General features: G+C 49.2%; 10 protein-coding genes and 2 non-coding genes across 12 annotated transcripts; 4 read left to right on the top strand and 8 right to left on the bottom strand.

The window, feature by feature from the left end:
* The first annotated feature begins 67 nt into the window (after window positions 1-67).
* F4807DRAFT_216561 (RmlC-like cupin) lies at window positions 68-782 on the top strand. Its single transcript, XM_047993997.1, has one exon. The coding sequence runs from the start codon at window positions 173-175 to the stop codon at window positions 581-583; it is 411 nt and encodes a 136-aa protein (XP_047851356.1). The 5' UTR covers window positions 68-172; the 3' UTR covers window positions 584-782.
* Window positions 783-1,952, bottom strand: F4807DRAFT_216560 (cofilin/tropomyosin-type actin-binding protein). The gene is made up of 2 exons (XM_047993996.1): window positions 1,756-1,952; window positions 783-1,634 (listed from the first exon to the last, which is right to left on the bottom strand). Exon 2 carries the CDS (start codon window positions 1,421-1,423, stop codon window positions 983-985), a length of 441 nt encoding a protein of 146 aa, XP_047851355.1. The 5' UTR covers window positions 1,424-1,634; window positions 1,756-1,952; the 3' UTR covers window positions 783-982.
* Window positions 1,953-2,168: 216 nt separating this feature from the next.
* On the top strand, window positions 2,169-4,148 carry F4807DRAFT_453190 (uncharacterized protein; the record flags this gene model as incomplete). The annotated part of the gene is made up of 4 exons (XM_048000424.1): window positions 2,169-2,382; window positions 2,430-3,219; window positions 3,271-3,986; window positions 4,048-4,148. 4 exons carry the CDS (start codon window positions 2,169-2,171, stop codon window positions 4,146-4,148), a joined length of 1,821 nt encoding a protein of 606 aa, XP_047851354.1.
* A 732-nt stretch (window positions 4,149-4,880) lies between these two features.
* F4807DRAFT_216404 (uncharacterized protein) lies at window positions 4,881-5,282 on the bottom strand. Its single transcript, XM_047993992.1, has one exon. The coding sequence runs from the start codon at window positions 5,157-5,159 to the stop codon at window positions 4,944-4,946; it is 216 nt and encodes a 71-aa protein (XP_047851353.1). The 5' UTR covers window positions 5,160-5,282; the 3' UTR covers window positions 4,881-4,943.
* On the top strand, window positions 5,113-8,401 carry F4807DRAFT_216476 (glycoside hydrolase family 78 protein). The gene is made up of 3 exons (XM_047993995.1): window positions 5,113-6,050; window positions 6,162-7,042; window positions 7,147-8,401. Exons 1-3 carry the CDS (start codon window positions 5,407-5,409, stop codon window positions 8,208-8,210), a joined length of 2,589 nt encoding a protein of 862 aa, XP_047851352.1. The 5' UTR covers window positions 5,113-5,406; the 3' UTR covers window positions 8,211-8,401.
* F4807DRAFT_216409 (MFS transporter) lies at window positions 8,330-10,838 on the bottom strand. The gene is made up of 7 exons (XM_047993994.1): window positions 10,560-10,838; window positions 10,239-10,507; window positions 9,674-10,147; window positions 9,595-9,616; window positions 9,156-9,541; window positions 8,998-9,102; window positions 8,330-8,908 (listed from the first exon to the last, which is right to left on the bottom strand). Exons 3-7 carry the CDS (start codon window positions 10,118-10,120, stop codon window positions 8,450-8,452), a joined length of 1,419 nt encoding a protein of 472 aa, XP_047851351.1. The 5' UTR covers window positions 10,121-10,147; window positions 10,239-10,507; window positions 10,560-10,838; the 3' UTR covers window positions 8,330-8,449.
* F4807DRAFT_216408 (amino acid transporter) lies at window positions 10,839-13,335 on the bottom strand. Its single transcript, XM_047993993.1, has 4 exons — window positions 12,578-13,335; window positions 12,296-12,495; window positions 11,653-12,227; window positions 10,839-11,581 (listed from the first exon to the last, which is right to left on the bottom strand). Exons 1-4 carry the CDS (start codon window positions 13,178-13,180, stop codon window positions 11,415-11,417), a joined length of 1,545 nt encoding a protein of 514 aa, XP_047851350.1. The 5' UTR covers window positions 13,181-13,335; the 3' UTR covers window positions 10,839-11,414.
* A 1,610-nt stretch (window positions 13,336-14,945) lies between these two features.
* On the bottom strand, window positions 14,946-16,285 carry F4807DRAFT_437391 (NAD(P)-binding protein). Its single transcript, XM_047999031.1, has one exon. It carries the CDS (start codon window positions 16,223-16,225, stop codon window positions 14,996-14,998), a length of 1,230 nt encoding a protein of 409 aa, XP_047851349.1. The 5' UTR covers window positions 16,226-16,285; the 3' UTR covers window positions 14,946-14,995.
* A 22-nt stretch (window positions 16,286-16,307) lies between these two features.
* Window positions 16,308-18,308, bottom strand: F4807DRAFT_437389 (uncharacterized protein). The gene has a single exon (XM_047999030.1). It carries the CDS (start codon window positions 17,794-17,796, stop codon window positions 16,588-16,590), a length of 1,209 nt encoding a protein of 402 aa, XP_047851348.1. The 5' UTR covers window positions 17,797-18,308; the 3' UTR covers window positions 16,308-16,587.
* An 8-nt stretch (window positions 18,309-18,316) lies between these two features.
* On the bottom strand, window positions 18,317-18,418 carry F4807DRAFT_t117. The gene has a single exon. It is a non-coding gene; the product is annotated as a tRNA-Leu (tRNA).
* A 429-nt stretch (window positions 18,419-18,847) lies between these two features.
* Window positions 18,848-18,946, bottom strand: F4807DRAFT_t116. Its single transcript has one exon. It is a non-coding gene; the product is annotated as a tRNA-Thr (tRNA).
* Window positions 18,947-23,382: 4,436 nt separating this feature from the next.
* On the top strand, window positions 23,383-25,931 carry F4807DRAFT_453184 (putative alcohol oxidase; the record flags this gene model as incomplete). The annotated part of the gene is made up of 11 exons (XM_048000423.1): window positions 23,383-23,456; window positions 23,517-23,742; window positions 23,799-23,917; window positions 23,965-24,012; window positions 24,064-24,190; window positions 24,254-24,509; window positions 24,566-24,730; window positions 24,786-25,008; window positions 25,059-25,548; window positions 25,606-25,742; window positions 25,793-25,931. 11 exons carry the CDS (start codon window positions 23,383-23,385, stop codon window positions 25,929-25,931), a joined length of 2,004 nt encoding a protein of 667 aa, XP_047851347.1.
* Between the last annotated feature and the right edge of the window lie 313 nt (window positions 25,932-26,244).

The following is a 26,244-nucleotide window of genomic DNA, read 5'->3' as shown; positions in this document are numbered from 1 at the left end:
CGCTATACCGCATAAATTCATAACGGATGTTATCATCATGACTAAGCCACGCCTTCTTACACTTACCCGGTAGTCGTACAACATTAATATCGGCGAATAAAGAGGTATTGAACCATTTCCAACAGTTTGCAATTTGATACTAAGTTCGAGCTCAACTTAAGATCGCTTCATCATGTCTCACCCTGAACCATCTCAGCCAGTTCACTTAACCAAGGCTTCCTCCATCAAACAATCCGGAGGCCAGACGGAGGGAATGATAAGATCCAACGCGATAGTCGATAAATGCGATGGCATATGTGCTACTCATATGCTTGCGAAGCCACATACTGCCTCGGCTGTTCACCATCATGGCGAACAAGACACCGTAGTCTACGCCGTTAAAGGACGAGGCACCGTCGTAAGTGAAGGGGGGACAAAAAGGGTAGACTTGGAACCAGGCGACTACGCACTTATTCCCGCATTCATGGAACACCAAGAAGTCAACGACGGAGATGAAGATGTGATATGGACAATAGTAAGGAGCGGGAGAAATCCCGAAGTTGTCAATCTCACCGGTTGGAACGGAGAGCCTACCAAGGGCTAGGACTGGGAACCTTTTGCGCCTCCTCTAGGGACGAATATGAAGCATGCGTCTAGCAGCGACACTCAGCACTCGGCAACACCTCAATGCTTCTTTCTATATTGATCCTGTATATATGCGAATGGTATATGGTACGCAGAAACAAACCACACCATCATCTCTTCGGTCTCATCTCAATATCTAGAATACCCTCAATCTCTACGCCTCGCTATGTTATATAAAAAAGTATGGTTTCGTGGTTTCGTGGCTTGTCGTGAAAAGGAGTGGGGGGACGATGATGTATTGTCGAAAAAGCAAACCCGATGAAAGATACCCCTCTTTAGCCACACCTGTCGTGCAACTCCAAGGAGGGTATGTCTCATTTGTTGCTCTCCCCTCCCATCTCCTTCCATTTCTCGTCTCTTAACCTCGTCCACCGTTGTAATCCGCCCCTCCCGCTCGTCTCAATCGAGCCACAATCTCCTTCTGGTCGATATCGCTACGGTCCCGCGCGTCAACCGAGATGCTGTGGTGGCTCAGGGCCCTCTTGACGGCGCCCGACTCGATGGAGACGCGCGCCTTGCGCATGACCTTGGTGCCCTCGCCGATCCAGATCAGCAGCACGAACTTGACCCTCGTGCTCTCCGTGTCGTTGGCGTACTCGACCCGCACGTACGCGTACTGGGCCTGGCTGTCGTCCAGCTTCGCCCCGAGCTCTTCCAGACCGCCCGTCCCCGTGCCGGAGAGCACCAGCTTGTCGCCCACGGCGCCCGCGTACGATAGGAGCAGCCAGTTCGTGGCGTCCTTGTCGGACCGGACGGCGTCGTACGCCGCGCTTATGTCGGGGGAGTCGAGGCCGGACATTTCTTTTTGCGCGGGGTTGCTTCGGGAGTGCGAGGGTCGAAATTAAGGCTCTAGAGGCGGTCCCTTCGTGTGTCGTTATAACATATGGTATTGTCGAAATACCCGAGAATGAAGTAATTTTTGTTGCCGAAAATCGAGTGTCCGGCTCGCGAGGAGAAGTGGATTGTTGTTGAACTGTGTCATCGGTGGGAAGGACTGGGTCTTTTTGACGCTCGTCTCAAGTTGACATAAAAGGCATGCCTGTTGGCCTGTCGACGGCCCGCCAAAGCTTAGTGCCAGCTGTCGATCAACATTTGCGACCCCTATTTCTGCGGCACCGCTATACTTGAGACGCCATTGATATCCCGATCTGGACGGCAAGCCTTTCGTTTCAATTGCTATTTTCATGCTGGCATGTATGGCTTATTTGCCATATTAGCCATCCTTGCTATGATGACGCTCTCCCAAGTTCGAAATACTTGTAAGATTAGGTACACTCACTTTCTTTTCTCAACCTGGTTGAATTTTATGACAGCCGCGTCCATGCTACATGCTTAGGGGTGGCCATCCGATGACGGCTCCTAAAACTAGTCGCAGGAGAATTGAATAGTCATGCTCAAGGTAAATGACTGGTAGCTAGGAAGATTCGATTTGCATACTATGATTACCTCAAAAATACGTATTAGACATTTAGTTGTGGGGCATTGATTCATATTCCTCACAAGTCGTTTCGCAATTACTCTCCTCAATTAGCAACAATGGCAAAATGACAGCGAGGGAATTAATACTTGTGGGCATAATCGCCCTAGCCATTGCTCAAAATGAAACGGCATTTTTCGACTATGTGATAGCTGGAGCTGGAACAGCAGGCCTTCTTCTCGCCGTTCTACTTTCTGAAAACCCCAATATCACAGTCTGTATCCTAGAAGCTGGTGGTGATGGAAGATATGAGAATAACATCACAGACCCAGAACTGAGAGGTATAACCAAAGTATATGTTTCTTAGCTTTGTCACTCACCTTGTCAGGGTCAATCCAGCATACCAAATATGACTGGCAATTTTGGACAACATCACAACCTGGTCTGGACACGGGAGCCCAGCCCGTACCCAGGGGAAAAGTCATTGGCGGTACATCTTCGATGAACTGGATGATACATAACACGGACAGCAGAGTACAGCTGGATATTTGGGAATCCCTTCTCAACCTTACCGGCTGGAACTTCGAGACATTATCTACAGCATATCGGCAATCAGAGAAGATGTATGGGCCACCAAGCAACATGTCTCAATATTTCATGTATAATCCTGCATACCATGGTGGTGGTGGCTACATCCAATCCGTCTTCCAGCGAAGTGTTCTTGATCTATTCCCCCAATACCTTAGCCCTACGCTTTTGAATTCCGGTTACCAAGTTCCTTCAGACCGGAACGGTGGTGATGCAGTTGGTGGTGGATTTTTGCCTCTAGCCATAGAGCCATCTACTTACACTAGGTCATACTCTGGATCTGCGTATACTTCGGCTGAAGGTAGACGAAATCTTCACGTCTTGACTAATAGCCAAGTAACGAGGATTGACTGGAAGGAAGGCACTGCTGATACTTCCATCTCTGCAGCAGGCCTTAGTTACATTAATTTGGGGCCTGCGTTGAACTTAACCTCTCATATTAGAGGAAGGCATGTTATCCTCAGTGCCGGTTGCATTCAATCATCACAGATCTTAGAGCTTTCAGGCATTGGCGATCCAACGATATTGACACCAATCGGTATCACGCCAAAGATAAATCTACCAAACGTTGGTGTAGGACTGAGAGATCCGTGAGTGTAATACCAGCCTCAATACAGCTACGATGTCTGACACTGCGGAAGGCCAATGATGAATTATCCTCCAATCTCTTTCGGTCTCAGCGTGAGCCTCTCTGGGGGTGAATATATTCAAAATTACATCCAGATAGAGAGCGCTCGCAATATGCTCAGCAGCGAAGACTATACCGCAGCATCGCAATGGCTCAACGCAACTGACAGCATCCCGGGACTCCCAGACGCACAACTCGAAGTTTTCAAAACCCTCTGGTTTACAGATCAACCACTGATAGAGATGGCATGGCAATTCAAGGAGCCAAAGGTAACACCATACAATCTCTTACCTCTCAGCCAAGGTACTGTCCACGTTAACAATAGCGATCCGCTCGCTCCTCCTGTCATTGACCCGAATTATAATAGAGTTGTTGCTACTATCAATGGCACGAGAGTCGAATGGGACATGTGGTTTCTTGCCAAAGCCGCTCAGTTCTGGGAAACGAAAATAGCCACGACGTCGCCTATGAAAGACATTATCACTTCGGCGGATCCACCTTTCGACATACCGTTCGATCAATACTATGATATCGTGAAGCAGCGGACCGGCACGTCCGAGCACCTCACGGGCGGCAACCCGATGCTTGCAGAGGAAGCAGGGGGCGTAGTCGACACGACTCTATTGGTGTACGGAACCAGCAATGTGAGAATTGTAGACGGCTCAGTCTTCCCCTATCAGCCATCTGCGCATCCTATGGGGTTGACTTACGCGTTGGCGATGAGGGCAGGTAAGAATCACATCACCCTTGAGGTCTGGATTGTAATTAAGTACCTACTGACCGATAATAGCCCAATTTCTCCAGGAGTTGCCCGGCGGAGGCGGACTCACGCCGTCGCTGCAACTTCCGCAGAGTAATGCTAGCGCAAACACCACCGCAGTTTTTAGGTGATGATGACGACGATGTCTCTAATTTACTTCGTATCTATCTAAATAAGACCGCCGTATGCGCATAGACAATACTTTTATGCAACGGGCGCTTTACCCGGCCCAAGACGCAAAACCCTCGGCCTACCTAGGTAGGTAGGTACCTACCCAAGTGGATATGCCGCCGACTCGCAGGCTAAAAGCTCGAGCCAAAAACTGAAGCCTTAGAAAGAAGCTGCAAATTTTATAAGACATACATGCATTTCTAGACCTCGAAGCATGTTCAAAGACACCATGCCTACTACGTACTTAAATAATATAGCGTCATTTTTCTAATAAAAAAAATTAAAATCGAAGTATTGAATCTTCAGAGAAATATGTTGGTATAATAATAGCCCGAGTAGATATCGTAAAATTCGGGCATATCTACCCCATAGGACGTCATCTCCTGACCAAAGCTGAAAAAAACTCTCCAAATTCCACCATGACGCGTGACTTTTGTAAGTACAAGGTAGGCGGAGATGCTATGAAGCTGGCTATACTGAATTCACGTTAGCTTACCTGGAATTTTCTTTGGAGTACATGTAACTATTTTGATTTCACATGGAGATCCCCTGATGCTATATATCAAGTTCTATCATTTCCCCGCATAGATCTGCATAGGAAACGCGGAGATTCAACCAAGGCCAGCTAGTTAAATGGATACTCTGGCTAAATCTTGGGGCGGGAATACCTTTGGAGAACCATGCTAATGCGTAATTAGACCGTCATCGCCTTGATTGGTGTGCCTTACGCCTCGGAAAGATCGAAAATGACCCTATTAACAAGGGGGGGCGGCGGTGGGAATCCGGCGAATGATGGCGTAAATGCGAAATAAAGCATGCCGAAGGTGGTTACAACAAGACTGAGCTTGAGCTACAATGTCTGCAGGGACGGGCTCTAGTTCTTCCTTCGCCTGTCCATGGGGGAGGCCAACAGCTAGGTTGGAAATGAGGAGAATCAAAATTACGATTGCCGAATTTACGTGAGGGGACATGTCTCGGGTTCAAGATACACCGGCACGATCTAATGGAAGAATTGGATCAATCGACCGTGGTTACCGACTCAAATATGGATCGACAGTACAATAAAGCCGTAGAGCCAGCAGCATGCAGAGACAAAAGTGGTGTCACGACTGAATATATCCGGCTTTCGTGACCTAATAGGCCTTCATCTTCGTCCTGGACTGATACTCACTCACATGATGCTACACTGCCTATATTAACAGGTACGTAACTAGCATAATGGCGGCAGTGTCAATTTCCCGGGTGTCCTTCGAGCATCACCGCACGGCTCTGGGTATCGGCGAGGCCAGTCCGCGCATATCGTGGCGATTCGAGGGGAGCTCTCCAAACTGGACGCAGAGCGGATACAGTCTCGAGCTGTCTCGGCAGTCCCAGGTTCAGCTATTTCATTATAACTCCTCCGATTCTATTCTCGTGCCATGGCCTACGGTATCACTATCATCGGCGGAGTCTGCGACGGTTCGGGTGAGGGCTTACGGCGAAGGAAACCAGACCGATACTCCCTGGTCAGATCCTTTCACTGTCGAAACGGGACTCCTAGCCCAAGAGGACTGGTCAGGTGCGGTGATGATAGCTGCCGACAAAGAGACCGAACAAAATGCCCCGCATCAGCCTGTGCTACTTCGTAAGGAATTTTCGGTGGGGGGCGGCGTAAAGAAAGCTAGGCTGTATATTACCGCGGATGGTTTATATGAAGCCTGGATAAACGGCAAGAGAGTCGGCGATCATGTGCTTGCTCCGGGCTGGCAATCGTATAAGTATCGGCATGAATATAACACCTACGACGTCACTGACTTGCTCCTCGCCGGGGATAATGCGTTTGGGATTCACGTCGGCGAAGGATGGTATTCCGGTAGACTTGGGTATGTCAAGGTCCCCAGACGATATGTAAAACGTGCGGCGGTGCATGGATATATATGCTTTTCTCAATACCTACCTACGCACAAAACGAGCATCTGTTAACTGTGCAATAGGTATAATGGAGGCGTTCGGAATATTTGGGGGGATACTCTTGGCGCCATGGCCTTGCTAGTCATCACCTCATCGAACGGAACGACGACGAAGATCATAACGGACAAATCCTGGAGCGCGAGTACGGGAGCGTTAATCACATCCGAGATTTATAATGGCGAGAACTACGACTCGAGGTTGGTGCAGCACGGTTGGTCAGCCCCTAAGTTTACACCGAACACGACGGCAAGCTGGATCGGTACGAAAGAACTCGAGACCCCTTATGGTCAATTAGCTGCTCCGGATGGCCCCCCTATTCGCCGTGTCGAAACGGTCGAATTGAAAGAAGTACTCACGAGTCCGAGTAACAAGACCATCTTGGACTTCGGCCAGAACTTGGTAGGATGGCTTAAGTTGAACGTCGCGGGCCCGGAGGGGACTACGATCAAGCTAGTCCACGTCGAAGTACTCCAAGACGGGGAGATTGCCACTCGACCTCTTAGGAACGCAACCCAGACCGACTACGTCACACTTTCCGGCAAGGGTACGGAGACCTGGGAACCGACATTCACATATCATGGATTCCGCTTCGTCGAGGTAGATGGCTGGCCGGACGATACCCCATTAGATAGCAAATCCGTTACGGCGATAGTCGTTCATTCCGATCTGGAAGAAACAGGATCCTTCGAATGCTCAAACGGACTGTTAAATAAGCTACATGAGAATGTTCGCTGGAGTATGAAAGGCAACTTCATGAGCATCCCGACCGATTGTCCGCAGCGAGACGAGCGACTAGGTTGGACGGGAGATGCTCACGCATTTTCGCCGGCGGCCAATTTCCTTATGGAAACATCTGGCTTCTGGCGAGCTTGGTTGAAGGACTTCCGCTCCGAACAAGTAAATGGTCAGTTATTGTTGGGCTCTAACCGGAGTCTCGACGTCCCAGCCTGATTAATCGTCATTATTGCCAGCCCGGGAGTACTGATAGACTAACTTCTTCAACTCTAGGCGTACCTCCGGTAGTCATCCCAGATGTACCTGCAGCGGGGCCTCCGATGGCGACAGCGATTTGGGGAGACGCTATCGTTGCGGTACCCTGGAACTTATACCACACTTCCGGAGATCTGGCTCTCCTGAAAGAGCAGTTAGTCGGTGCGAAGGCATGGATCGACGAAGGCATCCAACGCAACGAGGTAGGCTTATGGAACACGTCCACCTTTCAATTCGGGGACTGGCTCGATCCCAAGGCTCCCAATGACGAACCAGGAGACGCAACGACAAATTCGTCGTATGTCGCTGACGCATATCTTATTTATGTGACCGGGTTGGTTTCCCAAATGTCGTCCGAGCTTGGTCTTGTGGACGACAAATCCCACTACGCACAATCCGTGGCGGACCTCACAACTGCCTTCTGGCAGGCGTGGCCTAATGGTTCGATTAACGAGACGCAGACGGGTTATGTGCTACCTCTTTATTTCGATCTTTACAGCAGTGGTGCCGAGGCGAACGCCGCAGCTGGTCGACTGGAGAGCATCATCGCCGGGAATAATTACCTGGTCGGAACAGGATTTGCCGGAACCCACCTACTCGGGTTGACTCTCACCAAATATAATCTAAGCGACGCGTTCTACAACATGATACTCCAAACGGCGGTCCCTTCGTGGCTTTACCAAGTCACAATGAACGCGACTACCACGTGGGAGAGGTGGGACTCTATGGAGCCAGACGGAACGTTAAACCCGGGAGAGATGACATCGTTTAACCATTACGCCGTCGGGTCGGTGGCGAACTGGATGCATTCCACAATTGGCGGCTTAGCGCCTGCAGAGCCAGGTTGGAAAACGGCAGAGATTGCTCCATATCCAGGCGGTAACCTGACGTCGGCAAAGGCCAGCTACCTAAGCCCGTATGGTTTATTCAAAACCGACTGGACTGTTGACGATACCGGATTTCATGTGACCGTCGATATTCCGCCCAACGCAAATGCCGAAGTGACATTGCCGGGGAGCAAGAAGACTTTACAACTGGGCAGCGGGAGTTACAAACTGTCGGATCCGGAATTTCATTACTAAATAGCGTTGTTGTAGCGATGATAGTCATGATGGTGAAAATAATCGATTCTTAAGTTTTATTGTGAGGGTCGGATCGGATATGTGCATTTGGGAGGTCACGTGACAGCCCTTTCGGAGGTCCGAACTCAAACGGCTAATTTAATCTACCACCGTATAATACAATCAATCTATTCCTCCTTTTCGCCAACTTTCGTAAGTACTCTCATAGCTCTTCGTAATACGCGACGGCGGCCCGGCACTCAGTATGACCAGACCCTCTTCTCCCCTCTCGCGTCCTTTATGCCCTTTCGATTCATCCTCCCGTAGCATATTCTCAAGCTGAAAGCCACTATCGCAACGAAAAAATTACATGCCGCGCACGTGAAGTTCCCGGTCCTAGTATCAAGCCATATCCACTGAGCGATGATCTGTCCGATACCAGCGCAAGAGTTGTGAAGGGCGATGGCGAACGGGATCGTAAGCAGACTGGGCGAATTCACCGTAACCCAGGAAGTGCATAACGGAGCGGCGGGGAATGCTCCTGTCGCCGCCATAACCAACGCGCCGTATTTCTGCACGTACGAGGTCGCGGGAAGCAAGCCGGCGGTCAGCCATCCCGCGCCACCGATCACTGAGATCACGGTAATGTGCCAACCTCGAGCGTTGAGACGATCGGCCGAGTAGGAGACCAAGATTGCGACAACGAAACCAACAACCCACTATAGTGTAACGTGCTACGTTAGCATAGAGGATTTTGTGCTGTGCTGGACTACTTGAGCGGGATGGGTTAATGAAGTACATGACTCACCGGAGGGACAGTTAACAGCTGAGCTTGAATGGATCCATAACCCAATCCAGTTACGAGAGTCGGAGTGAAGAACGTAAATGACCCCTGAGTAACCACGTTGGCAATCTGTTCACTGATAAGCATCTAGACTGACTAAAAACACTAGGACATCAACTCACATAGGCAAAGTAGTGGGCCAGCATGCGAGGGCTGAAGAAGGTTTCCAATACCTCCTTTCGCGTTGCATGGTCCCTGCTATAACCACCACCTCGCTCTTTCAGCCGATCCTCCGCGAATTTCTTCTCAGACGGGCTGAGGAACTTCGCGCGGGCAGGATAGTCAGGCAACACGAGGAGCGTCGGAATCACGCAAAGCATGGTTATTGTACCTTCCAGGATAAACAGCCAACGGAAGCCTTCAAGCCCAGCACCGCCGTTTGCTGTCCCTAGTCCGTAAGCGATACATCCGCCAAATGCGCCGGCTAGGTTGCAAAATGCAATCACCACGGCAATTCGAACCGATCTTTCGTCATGCCGATACCATATCGTGATAAGGTAGACGATTCCTTTGGTTCTATCAGTCACGACCACATCTTTGCGGAGGTTAGGGGCCTATTACCGGGAAAGAAACCTGCTTCGAACTGCGAGACGTTAGATACCTCTATGAGTTCATTCAACATCTCTACCTAGGTACTAACCACGCCGATGAGTAAACGTAAAACTAGCACCGTAGCATAATTCTGGACACCTGCGAACCCGAGAGTCAAGGCGCCCCAACAACCAAGGAGGGTAGCCAGCCAGACGGATGGGCGCACATAATGCTTCATAATCCAATTCGAGGGTACCTCAAAAAGGGTGTAGGCTAGCGAAAAGAGGGTGACGGTTAGAGAATATCCACTAGCCGTCATCCCTGTCTTTTGGAGTAGATCATCGCCGGTCTCCTGGTTTAGGACTTTCGCGTTCGCTATATTGCCTCTGTCGAGGAAGTTAAGGAGGTAGAGAAGGGAACATAGTGGGAGTATGCGGAAGTCGAGACGTCGGTTGAGACGTTTGCTACGTTCATGGTCGAATTCTTCAATATTGGTATCTCCAGACGACGCAACCGCGTTCTCCTCAAGTTGCTCTTGGGCTTCTATTTTCTCCATGATTGGATCCTCTGGGCTAGTAGAGACCTTCTTGAGCGCCCAAGCACATCGGTGGCGCCGAAAGTCAGATAAATCGAGAGATGGAAAGATATACTTCCTAAGTAAGTCGCCGACATACCTAGATAGGTGCCTCCTACTTAGATGGCTACCTATATATACGGATAACAGGCGTCATAGTAGCGGCTCACATTCACCCCGATTTCCATCTCCGCACTAACCCCCGTGAATGCTACATCATGGGTCGCGATATACGCGGGGTAGTCCCCCGGATTTTATTCCCCTGCCAGGACTAAGCACGGTTATAGTCGCGAAAGCATATGCCGAGGTGGTAGTAGAATTGACGGAATCGGAGCATACATACGTAGATAAAGTAAATGGCCCTTTAAGGTATGATTCATGATAACTATACTTAGAATATCTTTAGTTAACTTACCATTATAGTAACCCGGTAACCGGCCCCTGAACACCGGAGTTACCACAGACTTGTACACGGGTACATTGTCTTGATCGTCGGCGGACCTTCCTTGTCCTAATTCAAGACCTTCACCAACACTTGCGATAAAATTCGCAGCGGCGGTCCTGGAGACTTGGTAGGAGCGTTAAGCCCACGGGTATCTCATTGTCCAACGCGTATAGGGCGAGTGACTTAAATATTCTCGTCGATATCAGTGGCTTAACGTTGAGCCGGGTCCGCTGTATCGCTTCTCAGATCATGACCCTGACCAGCACAGCAGCTTTACTGACGAGCAGAAGTAGAGCTGAACCATGGTCCTTCGCCGCCCTACGTGACAAGACGGCGGATTTAGTTCCATTCGTTTTGGCTTTCGTGATGTGGGTTTCTCTCTAGCCGAATCGATTTATTACAATCAAATATCTCCAGACCGTGCGCTGTTCCTTTATTCAAGTAGCACCCGCAGAAAGTTCAATGAATATTGCTCGCGTGGTAGCTAAGAGAAAGACTAAGCAGGTAAGTTTGCAAAAGGGGTTGATCGCAATGCCATATTATTGACATGGCCAATACCATGGAAGCAATAAAATTATTTGGTCGCTTGTTGTGGCGCAATAGTTATTCATGTATAAATATGCTGCACTCGCTAGAGCTTGCATTGTGTATCAACTTGCGGGCTATCACATCACGACGGCCCCGTGTCCGTATATAACAAATCCATCCATTTTCTTGGGTATCACAGCAAAATATTGAGCACGGAGCATCAAACAGGACACAAGCAAACCATCCAATGAGCGAGGAGGTTCTATCCGCGCTTCATAGGTATCCCAAACATCGGCAAAAAAATCACTTCGGCGGCCCAACGTAATTCTTCCGTCCCCAGGCTACATACCAGCCAGCAGAGATAGCGACAAAGCCTACGAAGACGACCGACGCGTAGTTCATGGTTGTAGGATCGACAACCGGAACGGTACTGGGCATGCAAAATAATGGAATAGCCAGGAGAGACCAGGCTATATTGTTGTTAGCCCAGGAGACAACGGCCAGACTTTGGATCTGGCTCGGCAGGGTAGGGTAAACTTACCGGTCGCCACGATATTGCAGAACCATCCAAACGAACCCAAGTAGAAACTAGCGGTACTGACGACCCGGCGGCCATTCAGCATACTGACTATGATTGGCATAGCGTAAGATGCCGTGAGAGCGATCACTCCCACTCCAGAGAAAGCGTTGAAGGCGGCGGAAGAACCGAAGTAGATGGCGCCCAAGATGATTTGAACGACCATGCTCAACATCATAGCGTTTAACGGCACGTCGTCTAGCCTATGATCGATAACCTTCCACCACTTAGATCCGGGAATAGCGCCGTCCCGAGCAAAAGCGTAGATACATCGCGAAGTAGCCGTTGTGCAACCGATACCACAGATCATGGCTAAGACCAGAAGCGGGATGAGTAAGCCGAATGCACCCCCTGAATTGCCTACCGCGCTCTTGACGATGGTCGGGACCGGCTGCGCGAGGAGGATGAGGTCCTGTATATCGGGAAGGACGAACACCAACGGAATCATGAACATTAACCCAGCGATTGTGTTGAGGCAGACAGTCAACACCATTGCCTTAGGTACCTGCGTCGCCGGAGCTTGAACTTCTTCGCACATCCTACACGCTAATTAGGATAACGAACGGGAATAGGGGGATGGGGGGGAGGAGGGGATTTTGACACGTACGAGATGATCATGCCGGTAGAAGAAGTGGCGTAGGCGGCATGTAGAAGACCAACGACGAATGACCAACCGGGAGTCCAACCAGAGTTAGCCTCAAAATGCCCGAAAACCCATTTTGCATCGTGACGGCCATTCTTAGCAATGGCTAAGACGCAAACCATGAGAGCGAGGACGCCGGCAAAGGTCCAGAAAATGGCGAAAGTCTAGAAGCCGGAAATGTCAGTATAGGTACCTATGGATACAGCTCGCGGAATAAATTCAAGGGAAATTAGGCTATGATCATACGTCAAGAATAGGAAGCCATTTGTTTCCCAAAGACGAAATGGCATTACACAAGAGCGTAAGTCCCAAGAAGATTAGGAAGACTTGGTAGGGCTCGCCCGCGAGCACTCCCTCGCCATCGGCGGTTTCGAAAACATTGATACACCCAACCAAAAACAAGGTCGTTCCGAAGTTGACAGCCAAGGTGATGGTAACGTTGCCGACGACGTAAAGCCAACCACAGGTCCAGGCCGCAAGTCGACGCCACTCGGGAGATGCTAACATGAAGGTCTGGTAATAAACGCCGCCCGCAGTTGGATATACGCTCGTGATTTCGCCCAGAGACGCAGCAACGCAGATGATGATGAGCGATACGGCTACCCATCCCCATATGATGTTGACCGGACCACCTCCGACTAAGGGGTAGTACATGGTCGTAGCCAAACCGTAGGGGATAGCTGCCAGAACGAAGGACATGAAGGCGACCTGAAGAGTAGACCGGTTCCGCTGCATTTCGGGGGCGTATCCGAGTGATACCAACATCTGGTCGGCCGCATGTTCCCCGGACTCGGGGCGGCCCGACTCACCGTTGGTGGTGACGGGTTTCTTGAGATCGGTGTCCGTCATCTTTGGAAACGAGAGTTGCTGATCACGCGACTGAGCGAAGTGAGCGTCGCTTGGCAATGCCGCCGTAGATAAAAGGAGAGTATAGGAATTATGCGATAAGTATTCTACTCCATAAGGCTGTTGTTGTATACTATAGGAATATCGCTTCACTATTTCGAACAGAAAAAGAGGCTTTTTTCCCAAGCCAAAATTCAAGTTGGAACAAAGAAATTTAATTAAAAAAATTACGAAAATGCGAATGGGAAGGAGTCGTAAAATAATGGCAGCTGATTAAGGAAGGACAAGACTGCCTAGGTAACTTAGGTAGGTACCTAGTACCTAGAATCCTGCGGGTTGATATCATAGCTGATCTTCACCCACGCCTTCGGAGAGCTACCTAGCATAGTAGGATAATTCCCTGCCAATCGCCCTAGACAAGCCAGGATGACCCAGGATTACTTGCCTTGGCCTGTCTTCTAGTAGCTAGCGTCACACGTGAGAACGACGGGCACGCCGCGTTCGTGGTAGGTACCTTTGTAGCACGTACCTGGGTAGAGATAAGAAGAGGCAAACGTGTGTAACATTCTAGCATTGAAGTTGTCATTTATAGAATTAATACAACATCAAGGGTAGACTTGCGCACTTCAATGTCTTCAATCAATTACTTTGATATTGATTCGATACTAAATTCGATCCTACATAGTCTCAAAATCCCATTTATCCAATTCATAACTATACAACTCACCAAGAAACCTCATTTCTCAGACCGACGCGTACAGATTTTTCGTCGGCCCTTCTCTAGAAAACCCCGTCCCGACCAATGGCGTGTGATGATTTGATACGCTTCCGCTTTAAAGGCAACGGCCCCGGGGGTCCGAAGCTAAGCCCCGACTTTTCTTCGGCCCTAGAATCTAGTCGGCATAGTCGTTCCTTCCATAATCCCTGGGTTCCGGCTTATCTCGTACGAAAATTAAGAGTTGCTGCTTTGTACTATGGAGTTGACGCATTATTACTCGAAGCGCTACGTACGCATCTGCATTAGCGGCAGAGATACGTGGAGGTAAGCCTGTCTTTTGTGGGTTCAACTCTCCTATTCCAGATTCGGTCAGCGATTTTTACACAATAAGTACGGTCGAACTTGTTTCACTTCAAGGCGACTATGTAACGGGAATACAATTTTGGGGACTTGGGTGTATACGAGACTCCAGTCGTCGGGTTGTCGGGACGAATGAATCAACTACCTGATATATAGGTAACGACGACTGACGTAGAAGACGAATTGAATATGGGCCGCAGTCGTCACCTACGCTCGATACGGAAGAATAAACCGATTCTTACCTATGTTATTATCATGCTATTATCTCTACGTTATCAGGCGAACGACATTGGTCAATGGCAGATCCGCTAATACCAATAACCATTGATTAAATTAACTACAGTATTATCTAACCACCAAGATTGACTCCTGTAAACAGTCCACTAAAGCCGTTTCATCAAGATAGGGAACGATAACGCCGATAACATCGTTGAAACACGCCTCGACTTCTTGGTACCCCAGATCTTCGGAAACCGATTCAGGACAGAGCTGAAATATCCAAGTTATCAGATTCTCCGCGAACCCGAGCTTCGTCCATCTTCGTCAGACCGCAATTGACCGCATCAGACACTAGAGACGATAGATAACGGGATCTCGGAATGTAACGAAAATTTGAGGATGCGGTAATTAGCTATCAGGGGGACGATGTAGATAGCAGTAGCATGAAATACATTAATAGAAACCAAAACCTAACCTCATCGATAAACCCCATGTCTAGCCACTTGATCTTAGTTTCAACCTCACTTCTGCGCATCGTACTGCCTGAACACCTCATCTAACTCCTCCATCCTTACAACAGCGTCGTGGAGACGCGGCCATTCCTGATCTTCGGGAAGATCACCCGTCGGCTTCCCGTTCCTCCACCAACCCGCAAATCTCTCGTACAACTCCGCAACGATCCGAGACCCATACGGGAGCTCCTTTTGCCAGTCCTCCCAGTCCCAATTCACATCGACGACCTCGTCTGTAACATGATCGTGTAACTTGATCTCGATCGGATCCTTATAAGAGTCGGAATGCACGTACGCGCCGTTGGCCGTCACCATGATCTCGCCCAACTCGCCGTTAATAGTCCACACAAAACCAGGGGTTCCCTTGAATTGTTGTCCGCTCCTAAAAGTCAAGGACAAGGTGGCGTCATCTACAATATCAGCCTTCCCCTTAGCAAGCTTTCCATGGACTGTCAGGAGGTCCGGCACGTTAGTAGACCTCTCCTCTATTTCGGAGCCATCCTTGCCAATGATCTTGACAACCGGTCGCTGAATCTGCATCCTGCTCTGGAAAGACGAAAATTCCCCGAGAACTTCGTGCACGTAGTCGACGGTGTGCCCGTAAGCGATCGTGATGTGGTTGCCGCCTACTTCCTGGTCCGCGAAGTAGGATAGACCCTCTGAGAACTTGCCTCTCATACCAAGATTACCGTAGGCGCGAACGTCGCTGCTAAGTACTCGGCCAATACGTCCCGACTTTAGGACTTCCTTGAGCTTGAGAACAATGGGAGAAACACGCCCCTGAAGGCCAATGATGGTGTTGTCCAGGCGCTTCTTCCCCGTCAGAGCGACGGCTTTGTCGTAGTCTTCAACTAAAGGCCATTCTACGAAAACAGCCTTGCCAGCTCGTAGAGATGGCCCTGTAGACGAAGCATGAGTATCCACACGCGTGCAGCAGACTACTAGATCGACATCCGGATCTGAAGCCAGGTCATTCGGATCCCCGTAAGCTTTCACGTTCGGGGGAAGGGCAAAGGATTGCCGAGCTGCTTCCGCCGCCGGGACACTTGAATTGTGTAGAGCAACAATTTCGTATTGAGAACTTCCTCGTGGTGATAAAAGGTAAGGGAGATGACCTTGAGCGGCCCAAGACGTCTTCGCAGATTGCGAAAGTCCAACGAGCGCAACGCGAATAGGAGACATCTTGACGCAAACACAGTGACAAATATCGATGAACAGCGATAGAACAACGCAACACATAGAACACAAATAACCTACGTAGAATACAACCCACTTATATCCATATTCTCCATGACCAAATTCGACGTTCATTAGAAATCATCGTGAAGCAGCATGGACCTGGATTGGATGACTAACCGCTTCACTTAGTCATTTTCCATTTTAGGCAAATGGTCCTCGTTAGTAGCTATTACCTAACCTAACCGCTACCCTAATCCTAACAGAGCCATCACGCAACCAGCCCCGAGCATCGAAACGACGACAAACACCTGCTTCCACATAGACGCCTGCGCTAAGAACAAACCAAAAGAGAGGAAAACGATACTATGGCACAGACCTCGACATAGGTAACCCTGTTGACGTAATAAAACTGGAAAATGTCTCTAGCAATCCCTGCCCCAACCTAACTGCCGATTCACCTCGTTCATAGCGCCAACGCCAGCCCTAAACAAGCCGAGAGCGCCGTCAACGGTGGCGTTGCCAGTATTCAGCGCCGGGTCGGGCTCCTGCGCTCTCCTGAGGTCCGACTGGTCTAGGACCTTCTGCTGCTTCTCCATCACGGCCTTGTAGATGGCGCGCGCCCACAGGTTATACCACTGGTCCTCGCTGATACTCACATACTCCTTACCACCGCCCTCAGCCGCCCTCGAAAACGGCCATTCCGAAATGGCGACCTCCCACCTCTTCGTCCTTAGCCACAGGTAAGGCCAGGCGAAGATGAAGAGCAGGGTGAACACGAACAACGTCTGTATCCACGACGTAAGCCGCCAGTGATTCGTCTTCGCCTCGTTGTAGCACTCGACCAGGGCATTCTTCATCACGAGCTCTACCTTAAGGTGACCGCGGTAATTAGTATTATTCACCAGCGTCCGCAGCTGATCCTTAACGCGCTCCTCGTCGAACCCGACCATCGTCCGCTGAAGCGCAAACACCTTCAACCCGGCATGACTAGCAGCGTACCGATGACACCACTCCGTCAGCGTCGGCTTCGGCGTACCGCCGACCTCGATGCTCTGGTTCGTGCCCGGGGCCCGCTTCCGCAGTACGGTGCCCCGCCTCGTCTTCTCGAAGTTCTCCACGGTGCGCAGCTGGCACCACGACTTGCGGTACTGGGCGTCCGAGTACAAGTACGGCGTCAGCTCGACCGACACGTCGAAGTCTACGACGGTGGACGTCTCGGTTTTGTCCTTGTCGTTCCGTCGCGTCTCGGTGTGGGTTCCGACGAGATTGATATACGGTCGCGGGGGGATGGCGGCGAGTTTTCGGATGTGCGATTCGAGCGCGGCTGGATTCTCGAGACTCTTGGCTATCCAGAATTGTGCGCCGTTGTTGAGTTCGTTGAACACTTTGCCGTCTTCCATCCTTATGGATGCGGCTGTGACTGGAGCGCTGATCGGGCTGGGGGGCGGGATGGTTGGTGGGAGCAAAGACTCGACTTCGCTGTAGTTCGGCGGCAAATCGTCGATGGAAATTTCAGGTGTGTCGAGGTCATCGTTATTGTTATGGGGTCTAGAGCTCTCGCCAGGGTTCGAGTGCAGCGAAAGGGAATCAGCTGCTGCCTTGTTGGCAGACAGATCTGAAGGTTTACCCATCGCGTAGGTACGAATTGATAAGGTAGGATAGAAGTTCAGTTGGAAAGCGATTGAAGGTGAGGCAGAAATGACGACGAATTAGTCACCTACCTTCTTAATACCCAGGGCTGCCTTTTCACAGAGCAATCTTAGGAATCTTGCAATGGCAGTGGGCTGAGATGTTAGGAAGAATTAAAACAGCTGAGCAGCTGAGGCTGGATGGGTCTTGGAAGATCTAGCTTACCAACGTATCTGCGGTATCCCTGTCACCCATCCGCCAATCACAAATAGGAGGCCCTTCAGCGCATGGGGCCCTGTAATACGATGCACCAAGAACGTCCGTACAGGGTCTTATCAGGCGAAGCATTCAAACCATGTGTTGATTCTTCATTATATAACTTTATCCACAGCTGCCCCAGAAGTATGGCAATGTTTATCATATCGGGGGAGAAGGTCTTTCTGATGCTTAAAAAATAGACTACTAGGGAGTCATTCAACCTAATCGTAGTTTAATTCTTCAAAAATACAAAAAATCGAATCGTGACAAGAGTGGGATTCGAACCCACGAGGGTTTCCCCACGAGGAAATCGTGTTAAGATTGCAACCTTAACCTCGCGCCATGGACCAACTCGGCCATCTTGCCCGTGTGATGTGAATTTCGGGCCGGTATCGACGTACATATCTATCGCAAAACTTTTACTAGCTGAAGGCTCCTATTGGATGGAAGATTCAATTCATATAAGTCCGTGGGAGAACTTCGGCCAAGGAAAAACCTTAGCCTACTAGCGCCGGTCTGATTGTCCCCTTTCACGTTCACTATCAACTTCGCGCATCACGAACGGAGTCAGCCTAGAAACTTTTGTTTAAAATAGGGATTCATGTAAAACAATGCATTTGTCTTCTTAATTGGCGACTATGGCTTACCTAGAACCCGTCGGTCGTCGGTGGCCAGCACGGCTCCCGGGATAGATGCTCATTGAGAGAGAGGTATTCCCTTGGCTCTAATAAGTCCGCCAATTTGCAGAATAGCTAAAACTAGTTGACAATTCAGTAGAAAAACGAGCAAAAAGAATGCCCAACACAGGAGTCGAACCTGTTGCCTCCTCATTTCTTCTCGTATTTATTAGAGATGACATACTAGTGAGGCGCTCTACCGGTGAGCTAGTCGGGCCACATCATCAACTTATCCACTTTGATGGAACTGGAGTCGGTTGGTAGATGAACGTTTTTTTCGCTAAAATCGATTATATACTAGATGTCCATTAGGGTCAATGTGTTATTTCGGGCGAATTGACATTATCCTTTCTATTGACGCATACTAGATATTTATAACCCCGTACGCGTAACATGACTCGCTACATTTGTTCGCTAACATCCACTGACTCTAGTAGAGAAGTGATTGTTGATTGGTCCGGATCTAGATAGCTATAAAGTCAGAAACAACGTCTAGCATTGGTCAAGATGTCTAAGGTCATAATTCATAACAGCATAGCACAACTTGAATCTCACAAATTTCGGATTCACCCTCTACTTCAAGTGAGGCGCTTGTGCACAAGCCTCATTCATGCTTACCGGTAGTAGGTGCCTCTATTCGCAGTCAGTATTCAACCGACCCAAAAATGTCCAAGAGGTAGGTAACCGAAATCCCCATGTAGCCCTTGGCACACGGTAAATCGAGGCTCTTGTTAGGTACTATTCGATCTCCTGTGCGCTACATGGATCAAGAGGTATTAATATAGTATGCGCTATTCCAGGTTATTGTACCATCTTCCTGTTCTCTCGAGGCTGCTGAGTTGGCGTTGAATTAAATGTTGGTGACCTGAAGTGGTCAGAAACGCTTCAGTGTCAATACATCATATTCCACGTCTCGTTTGCCGGAATGAAGATCCTCATCTCTTGCTTTATTTTGATGAATAAGTTTTGCCGACTGATGCGTACTTAGGTAGGTTATCTGTCGATGCCTTATAGGTTTTCTATCATAAGTGACGATGTACGGGGCTTGAACGATGGGTTCTTGCGTAGAGCTTGTGCTATATACGTAATCGTACAATTAAAACATTTGAGACTATGCTATAAAACTATTCTATCAACATGCAGAAAACTCAAAAACATCGTCCGGCAACTATCCGGCATATCAATCTCGATCAATAGTTTGTGCTACATCGCCGTAAGATCTGGCTTGCGTATGAGACAAAGCCTCCGGAACCCTATCCGGTCTAGAGTGCATACAGAATTATGTGGCATCGTTGTAACATCTGGTTCGCCCTGTTTTACTGGATATTCCTTGCAATTGGCGTGAATAGTGTGATTGTGGCTGCTTGGTCCCGAAGGATTTTCGTATGCAGGTATGCAATGAAGGCATGTCATTCTGCAGCCTGTTTACTCGGTGCCAGGGGGTAATCGGAGGAGAGGTGTTTGGCATTAATTTTAGCTCATAACCGAGTCAAGAGGAACTGGCTCTTTGACAACTGTAATGAATATAATAGTTTTACTGATACCCCTTTTTAAAGATTTAAAAGTCTCAGCCTCATCGTGCTTAGATACGTAGTCCCCTAGCTGGGATGTCCTGCATGAAGATAGACCTAACTGAGCTCATTTTCACTACTTTCCATTAATATGGTTGTTCAGAAATAAGTTAGTATAAGTCAGTGGCGAACGAGGACTAGGAGAGATGATAGATATCCTAGTTGTCTTGATTCGCCTTACGGAATCACCCACACGACATGACTATTACAATTCAACACGGAACTTGCCAGGTTATACACCATCTAGGTTGAAGCATCTGGATCAAGACCAATTAAATTCGTGATTGCTCTCAAGGTTAACCCCATATCTGAAAGTAAGTATCAAAGGGTGGTCAGCCGGAACGAGACTATTTAGGATTTAGTATAAAAGTGAGATTCAGTGTTGATATGCCGGCCGTCACATAAGTAGGTAGGTATCGTTGCCGCTTTATCTTCATGAGGGCGATGGAGATATTCATTGCCTATCACATAAAGCAGTCACGTTGGTCACCCGCAATTACCTTTTACGTACCTATTTATGTCCATTTCCACTTAGACATGCACCCTTCTATTGACTGACGGATCTTCATTAAGCTTGAAGCCAACTCAAAGTCCTAGTCTGATCTGGTGTAACTTGGTCACGAGTATAGGTAGACCTTTATCCTCTCGTGTAAAAGGAGATATTTTAACATCATTTGGAGATCCCCAGCATACCGAGTTTTCTCCTAGATGAATCCGCGGGTCTATACACGACCAGACAAGAGGGTATACGTGCATAGCCTAATGATCACAGGTTTGCCTACTCAGGAAATCCTGAACCATCAAACATGATACATCACCGGGATATGTGCAAAGTCAGTGTAACGCATTAATCGACCCTGCTCCATGGGTGGCTGTCGGGTCGTGGCAAGTGTAACGGCAGTTGCATGGCCTCTAGAACATTATGTCATCATACATCCAGTTGCCGGGTGGTTAAACCCCGAAGTTGTAGGCCTACACCACTTTATGCAGATGTTTGGGGATGTATATGTTATGAATAGGGAAGGAGACGATGGGCGGCTACTCAAAGGGCTCCAATGGCTTCTCGGATTAGGACGCATAGCTATAGTCTGCGAGCGGCCAAGCGCGGAATCTATAGGTATGTCTCATATGAGCTCGAGGCGCGAACAGATCTACCACCGCCGTCCTCAGAGTTACTGTGGTTAAATCTCAGCTCGACGTGGGGGACAGAAGCTTCATGTTACGTTGATTGGTTAACCGAGTATGCATGTTACACTCCTCATGTCTCGCAGAGTATCATGCTCCATCCCTATGTTCTAGGCAGCATCCGTATAGTAGGTAATATAGCATTGTCTTATAATAATATGAACGCCGCCACGTACCTAAACTTGGACAATTGCCGCGAGAACCCGCTCGCCGCGTCGTGAAATGTAAATTCAGTTTTGATTTAGTAATTTTTGTTGCTAATGTAGATGTCTACCTACGTAAGCATCTGTTAACTCGCAATACTCTTTTTGGGGGTTTGTCGGAAAGAGGCTTAGACTTAGAGACTTAGTGTGAGGGGAGAGACGAGAGTGCGTTATGTTAATCATGATGACGATCCATCGGTATATGTAACGGAATAGACTCGAGCTTATCCGACTCCTCCTGCGGTTTCATAGGCTCGCCGCATGGTTCCCAACGAAATCGTCTGAAAGTGTGTGTGCGACTCTGACTAGGGTTCGATATTGGCTCTGGAACCGAATTGGTCGGAAAGAATAAAATCACGGGCTACTTGTTGCAGTATAAGATGTGAATTTCTCCAATTCCCCCTCGTCGAGAAAGATGCTCGTGCGTCTGGAGTAACACGGGGAGGATCGTCTTGTACCAAATTTCGTCGGCAGTTCAGCGATATGATATTCGAAAGGCCCGGCTACGCGTCGCCGATCGACTCGATCTGGAACAGGAAGCATGTCGCCTCCTGCTGACGGGGGAGTTTCGTGATTAAGGATTTTAGTATCATTTAGTGCGCCTTCGATTCTTGATCGACTGCCATATTCCCGGGGAAGACTGGAGACGGTTAGTATGGGGAAAAGGCCTGTCCAGGTTGCGGACGAGAAGCTGCCAACCCTACGGAGATAAACGAGGTTGGTCAGCCGAAAGGGTCAGCGTCGAACGCTAAGGTACGGCATGGAGACCATTGGTTCGAGCTGCGCATGCAGTGTGCTGCTCTTGGATACTTCTTGGATAGTTTATAGACCCAACGACACAAACGAACTATAATATCCGCCTCGAAAACTGCGGGGAAGCAGGGGCTGCATATAGATTGACGGGTATTTGGCCTCACGGTCTCCTCCCCCGCATTTTGGTATCCGTCTTGCATACGAGCTCCATCCTGCTAGTGGCCAATAAGCACGTAGGCATACGCAAAGCAACCTGGGGTAGCAGACTAAGAGACAGGGGTAGGGTGACCACAAGGCTGTGAAAGAACATCCCGAGCCTCACCGAGATATTTGCTGCTGGGCGACATCACTGACTTCCTATTACATGCCCATCTAAGCCGGCAACCATGGATCGAATACCACGGGCGAGCCACGTCTGGTGACGTGGATAAACTAGAACTAACACTTAACGTAGGGCAATGTGGAAAGCCGAACCTGGTTGTTCCAAGTCTGGTTGGATGAGACCTTTCGCTGTGCTCTTGGGATTTCCTGGGCTTTCTTGGATTCGGTTTTCCATCTTATCCGAACAGCTCTCTCGGCTGGAGTCGCACATGCAGAAATGTTGCATTGCTAGATATCAGATGACCTCGACAATGAGTTGGCATGCCTGTCGAATAGATGCTGGGATGGAGGGGTTTGTTGGGGGATTCTAGCTAGCAGTCAAGCCTGAATGCACGGCCTAACACAAGTAGCAAGGAGTCGTCATTGGCGGCTTCATACGAGATATCCTAGGGGAGGCGCCCCGATGTCTGGGATCTCGTAGATGCCCCTCATCGCAAGTATTTGTAGATCCAGCCCGCCCAGCATTCCACGAAGCATAAGTACACAACCATCACCCCTCGGAGTGGTTTCACAACATGTTCTCCAAGATTTTCGGCTGGGACCAGAAACAACAAGAAGCTATGAGCCCTTTACCTGAGGAATACGATATTATCGTGTGCGGAGGTGGCAGCTGCGGTTGCGTGGTGGCAGGACGGTATGTCCTTATTCCATGATTTAGTCTGTCGACAAGAAATAGTATACTGACTCTGCGCAGTCTGGCAAATTTGGACCACAACCTCAAGGTTCTTTTAATCGAAGCTGGAGAGAGCAACCTCAACAACCCATGGGTATTCAGACCGGGGGTTTACCCCCGTAATATGAAGTTGGACTCGAAAACGGCGTCTTTCTATGAAGCTCGCCCGTCCAAGCATCTCTCTGGCAGAAAGGCGGTGGTTCCGTGCGCTCACGTCTTGGGAGGTGGCTCTAGCATCAACTTTTTGGTAAGGACTTCAAATGGCCCATGATAGCCAATGAATGCAAAGTTAAAACTTGTTAGATGTATACGCGTGCTTCAGCCTCGGACTACGACGATTTCCAGGCCAAGGGATGGAAAACCGAGGACCTTCTTCCGCTTATGAAGAAGCACGAGACTTACCAGCGAGCATGCCATAACAAGTAAGTAGGCTAGAACTGGAATTTCTAAACGGTACTAATTAGCGCAGGGAGCTCCACGGATTCGAGGGACCGATCAAGGTTTCGTTCGGAAACTAGTAAGTCAGATCTCAGTTCAAAGAATGACTATGGAGTTAACCATCATTCAGCACATATCCCGTCAAGGATGACTTCTTGAGGGCCGCAGAATCTCAAGATATCCCCTTCGTTGACGACTTACAGGACTTATCCACCGGACACGGTGCTGAGCACTGGTTGAAATGGATCAACCGTGACGTATGGCCCCTTACCCCTATTCAGCTTTGGATTTATACCTAGTTAATTGACCATGTGATACAGACTGGTCGACGCAGTGACAGTGCTCATGCATACGTCCACTCGACTCGTGCTGTTCATAGCAATCTATATCTTGCCTGCAACACCAAAGTTGACAAGGTCATCATCGAGAACGGCAAGGCTGTCGGTGTTCAAACGGTGCCGACTAAGCCACTTCACCCCAATCAATTGAAGCCTCGCATCTTCAAGGCCCGCAAGCAAATCGTCGTATCCGGAGGTACCCTTTCTTCCCCGCTGATCCTCCAGCGATCTGGTATCGGTATGTATATCAAGGCAGAACGTGGATATGGAGGAATCAGCTCTGATCATTTCTAGGTGATCCCGAGAAGCTCAAGGCGGCTGGCGTTGAGCCCAAGGTCGATCTCCCCGGTGTTGGCCTTAACTTCCAGGACCACTACTTAACATTCTCCGTATATCGTGCGAAGCCTGAGACGGAAAGTTTCGACGACTTCGTTCGAGGTGTACCGGAAGTCCAGAAGAGTAAGTGTATCCGGAGCAATAAGTTTGACTTATTATGATCCTAACTGGATTGCAGGGGTATTCGACGAATGGGCCTTGAAGGGAACTGGACCGTTGTCCACCAACGGTATCGATGCTGGAGTGAAAATCCGACCAACTGAAGAGGAATTGAAGGAGTTTGAATCTTGGCCCCATCCGCAGTTCAACGAAGGTTGGAAGTCATACTTTAAGGACAAGCCCGACAAGCCTGTGATGCACTACTCCATCATTTCTGGGTGGTTTGGCGACCATATGCTCATGTGAGTGATACTTGACTGAAAATGGATCAAACTCCTTGCTAATCGTGTAGGCCGCCAGGAAACTTCTTCACGATGTTCCACTTCCTCGAATACCCCTTCTCTCGAGGATTCACGCATATCAAGTCAGCCGACCCTTATGAGAGCCCCGATTTCGACCCGGGCTTCATGAACGACGAGCGCGATATGGCACCTATGGTATGGGGTTACATCAAGTCTCGAGAGACGGCCCGCCGAATGGACGCCTACGCAGGCGAAGTCCAAGCAATGCACCCATTCTTCGACTACGACTCGCCGGCCCGCGCAAACGACATGGACCTTGAGACTACTAAGAAATATGCTCTTCCCGGTAACCTGAGCGCTGGTCTGCAGCACGGTAGCTGGAGCGTCTTCAACCCGGCGCCAAGTAAGACGGCGGAAGCCAATATTCTGAATAGCAACAAAGCGGATGTCCGAGAGGAGCTTAAGTACAGTAAGAAGGATATTGAGGCGGTTGAAGAGTGGGTGAGGAGGCATGTGGAAAGTACCTGGCACTGTTTGGGCGTAAGTACTCGTTATTTTCGTTCCGTTGGAATTGACCAATGCTAAATTTCCCATCAGACTTGTTCCATGGCCCCGAAGGAAGGTAACAGCATCGTCAAGCACGGTGTCTTGGACGAGCGCCTAAACGTCCACGGCGTTCAAGGACTCAAGGTCGCAGATCTCAGTATCTGCCCCGACAACGTCGGATGCAACACGTAAGTAAAGCTGAATGCTCTTGCTTCTTATTGCCTCTAACGAAATATAGATATTCCACTGCTCTTCTCATCGGAGAGAAGGCTGCGATGCTGGTAGCCGAAGACCTCGGATACTCCGGTGAGGCTCTCGACATGAAGGTGCCGACATACCACGCGCCCGGCGAGATGAGCCTGCCATTCCGCGTGTAAATAAAGTTAATCATGTAGTTGTGATCTTATTTGGGTATAATGGGTTACGAGTTTCACATCAGATTGGAATCTCCTCTTAGGCTATCCTTCTGATTCTTTCATATGTACCATGTCTTCAATAGCACTTAGGTTAATGAATGTAACATCAGAGTATCAGAGAGTAACCATTGTGGCATACGCGAATTGATACTAGATACAGTAAGAGCCGAGTCATGCATGCGTTTGCTGCAGTGTTACCACGGCTCTTATCGCTTCCTCCAGGCCGGGAGGTACCATAGATCTAGGTGGTGTTTGACTACTCGATCGGTAAGAG

Source organism: Annulohypoxylon truncatum (genome assembly GCF_022578515.1).
Source record: "Annulohypoxylon truncatum strain CBS 140777 unplaced genomic scaffold F4807scaffold_31, whole genome shotgun sequence".
Classification (NCBI taxonomy): domain Eukaryota; kingdom Fungi; phylum Ascomycota; class Sordariomycetes; order Xylariales; family Hypoxylaceae; genus Annulohypoxylon; species Annulohypoxylon truncatum.
The sequence above is the reverse complement of the archived record's forward strand: the minus strand, read 5'-3'. Positions and strand labels throughout refer to the sequence as shown.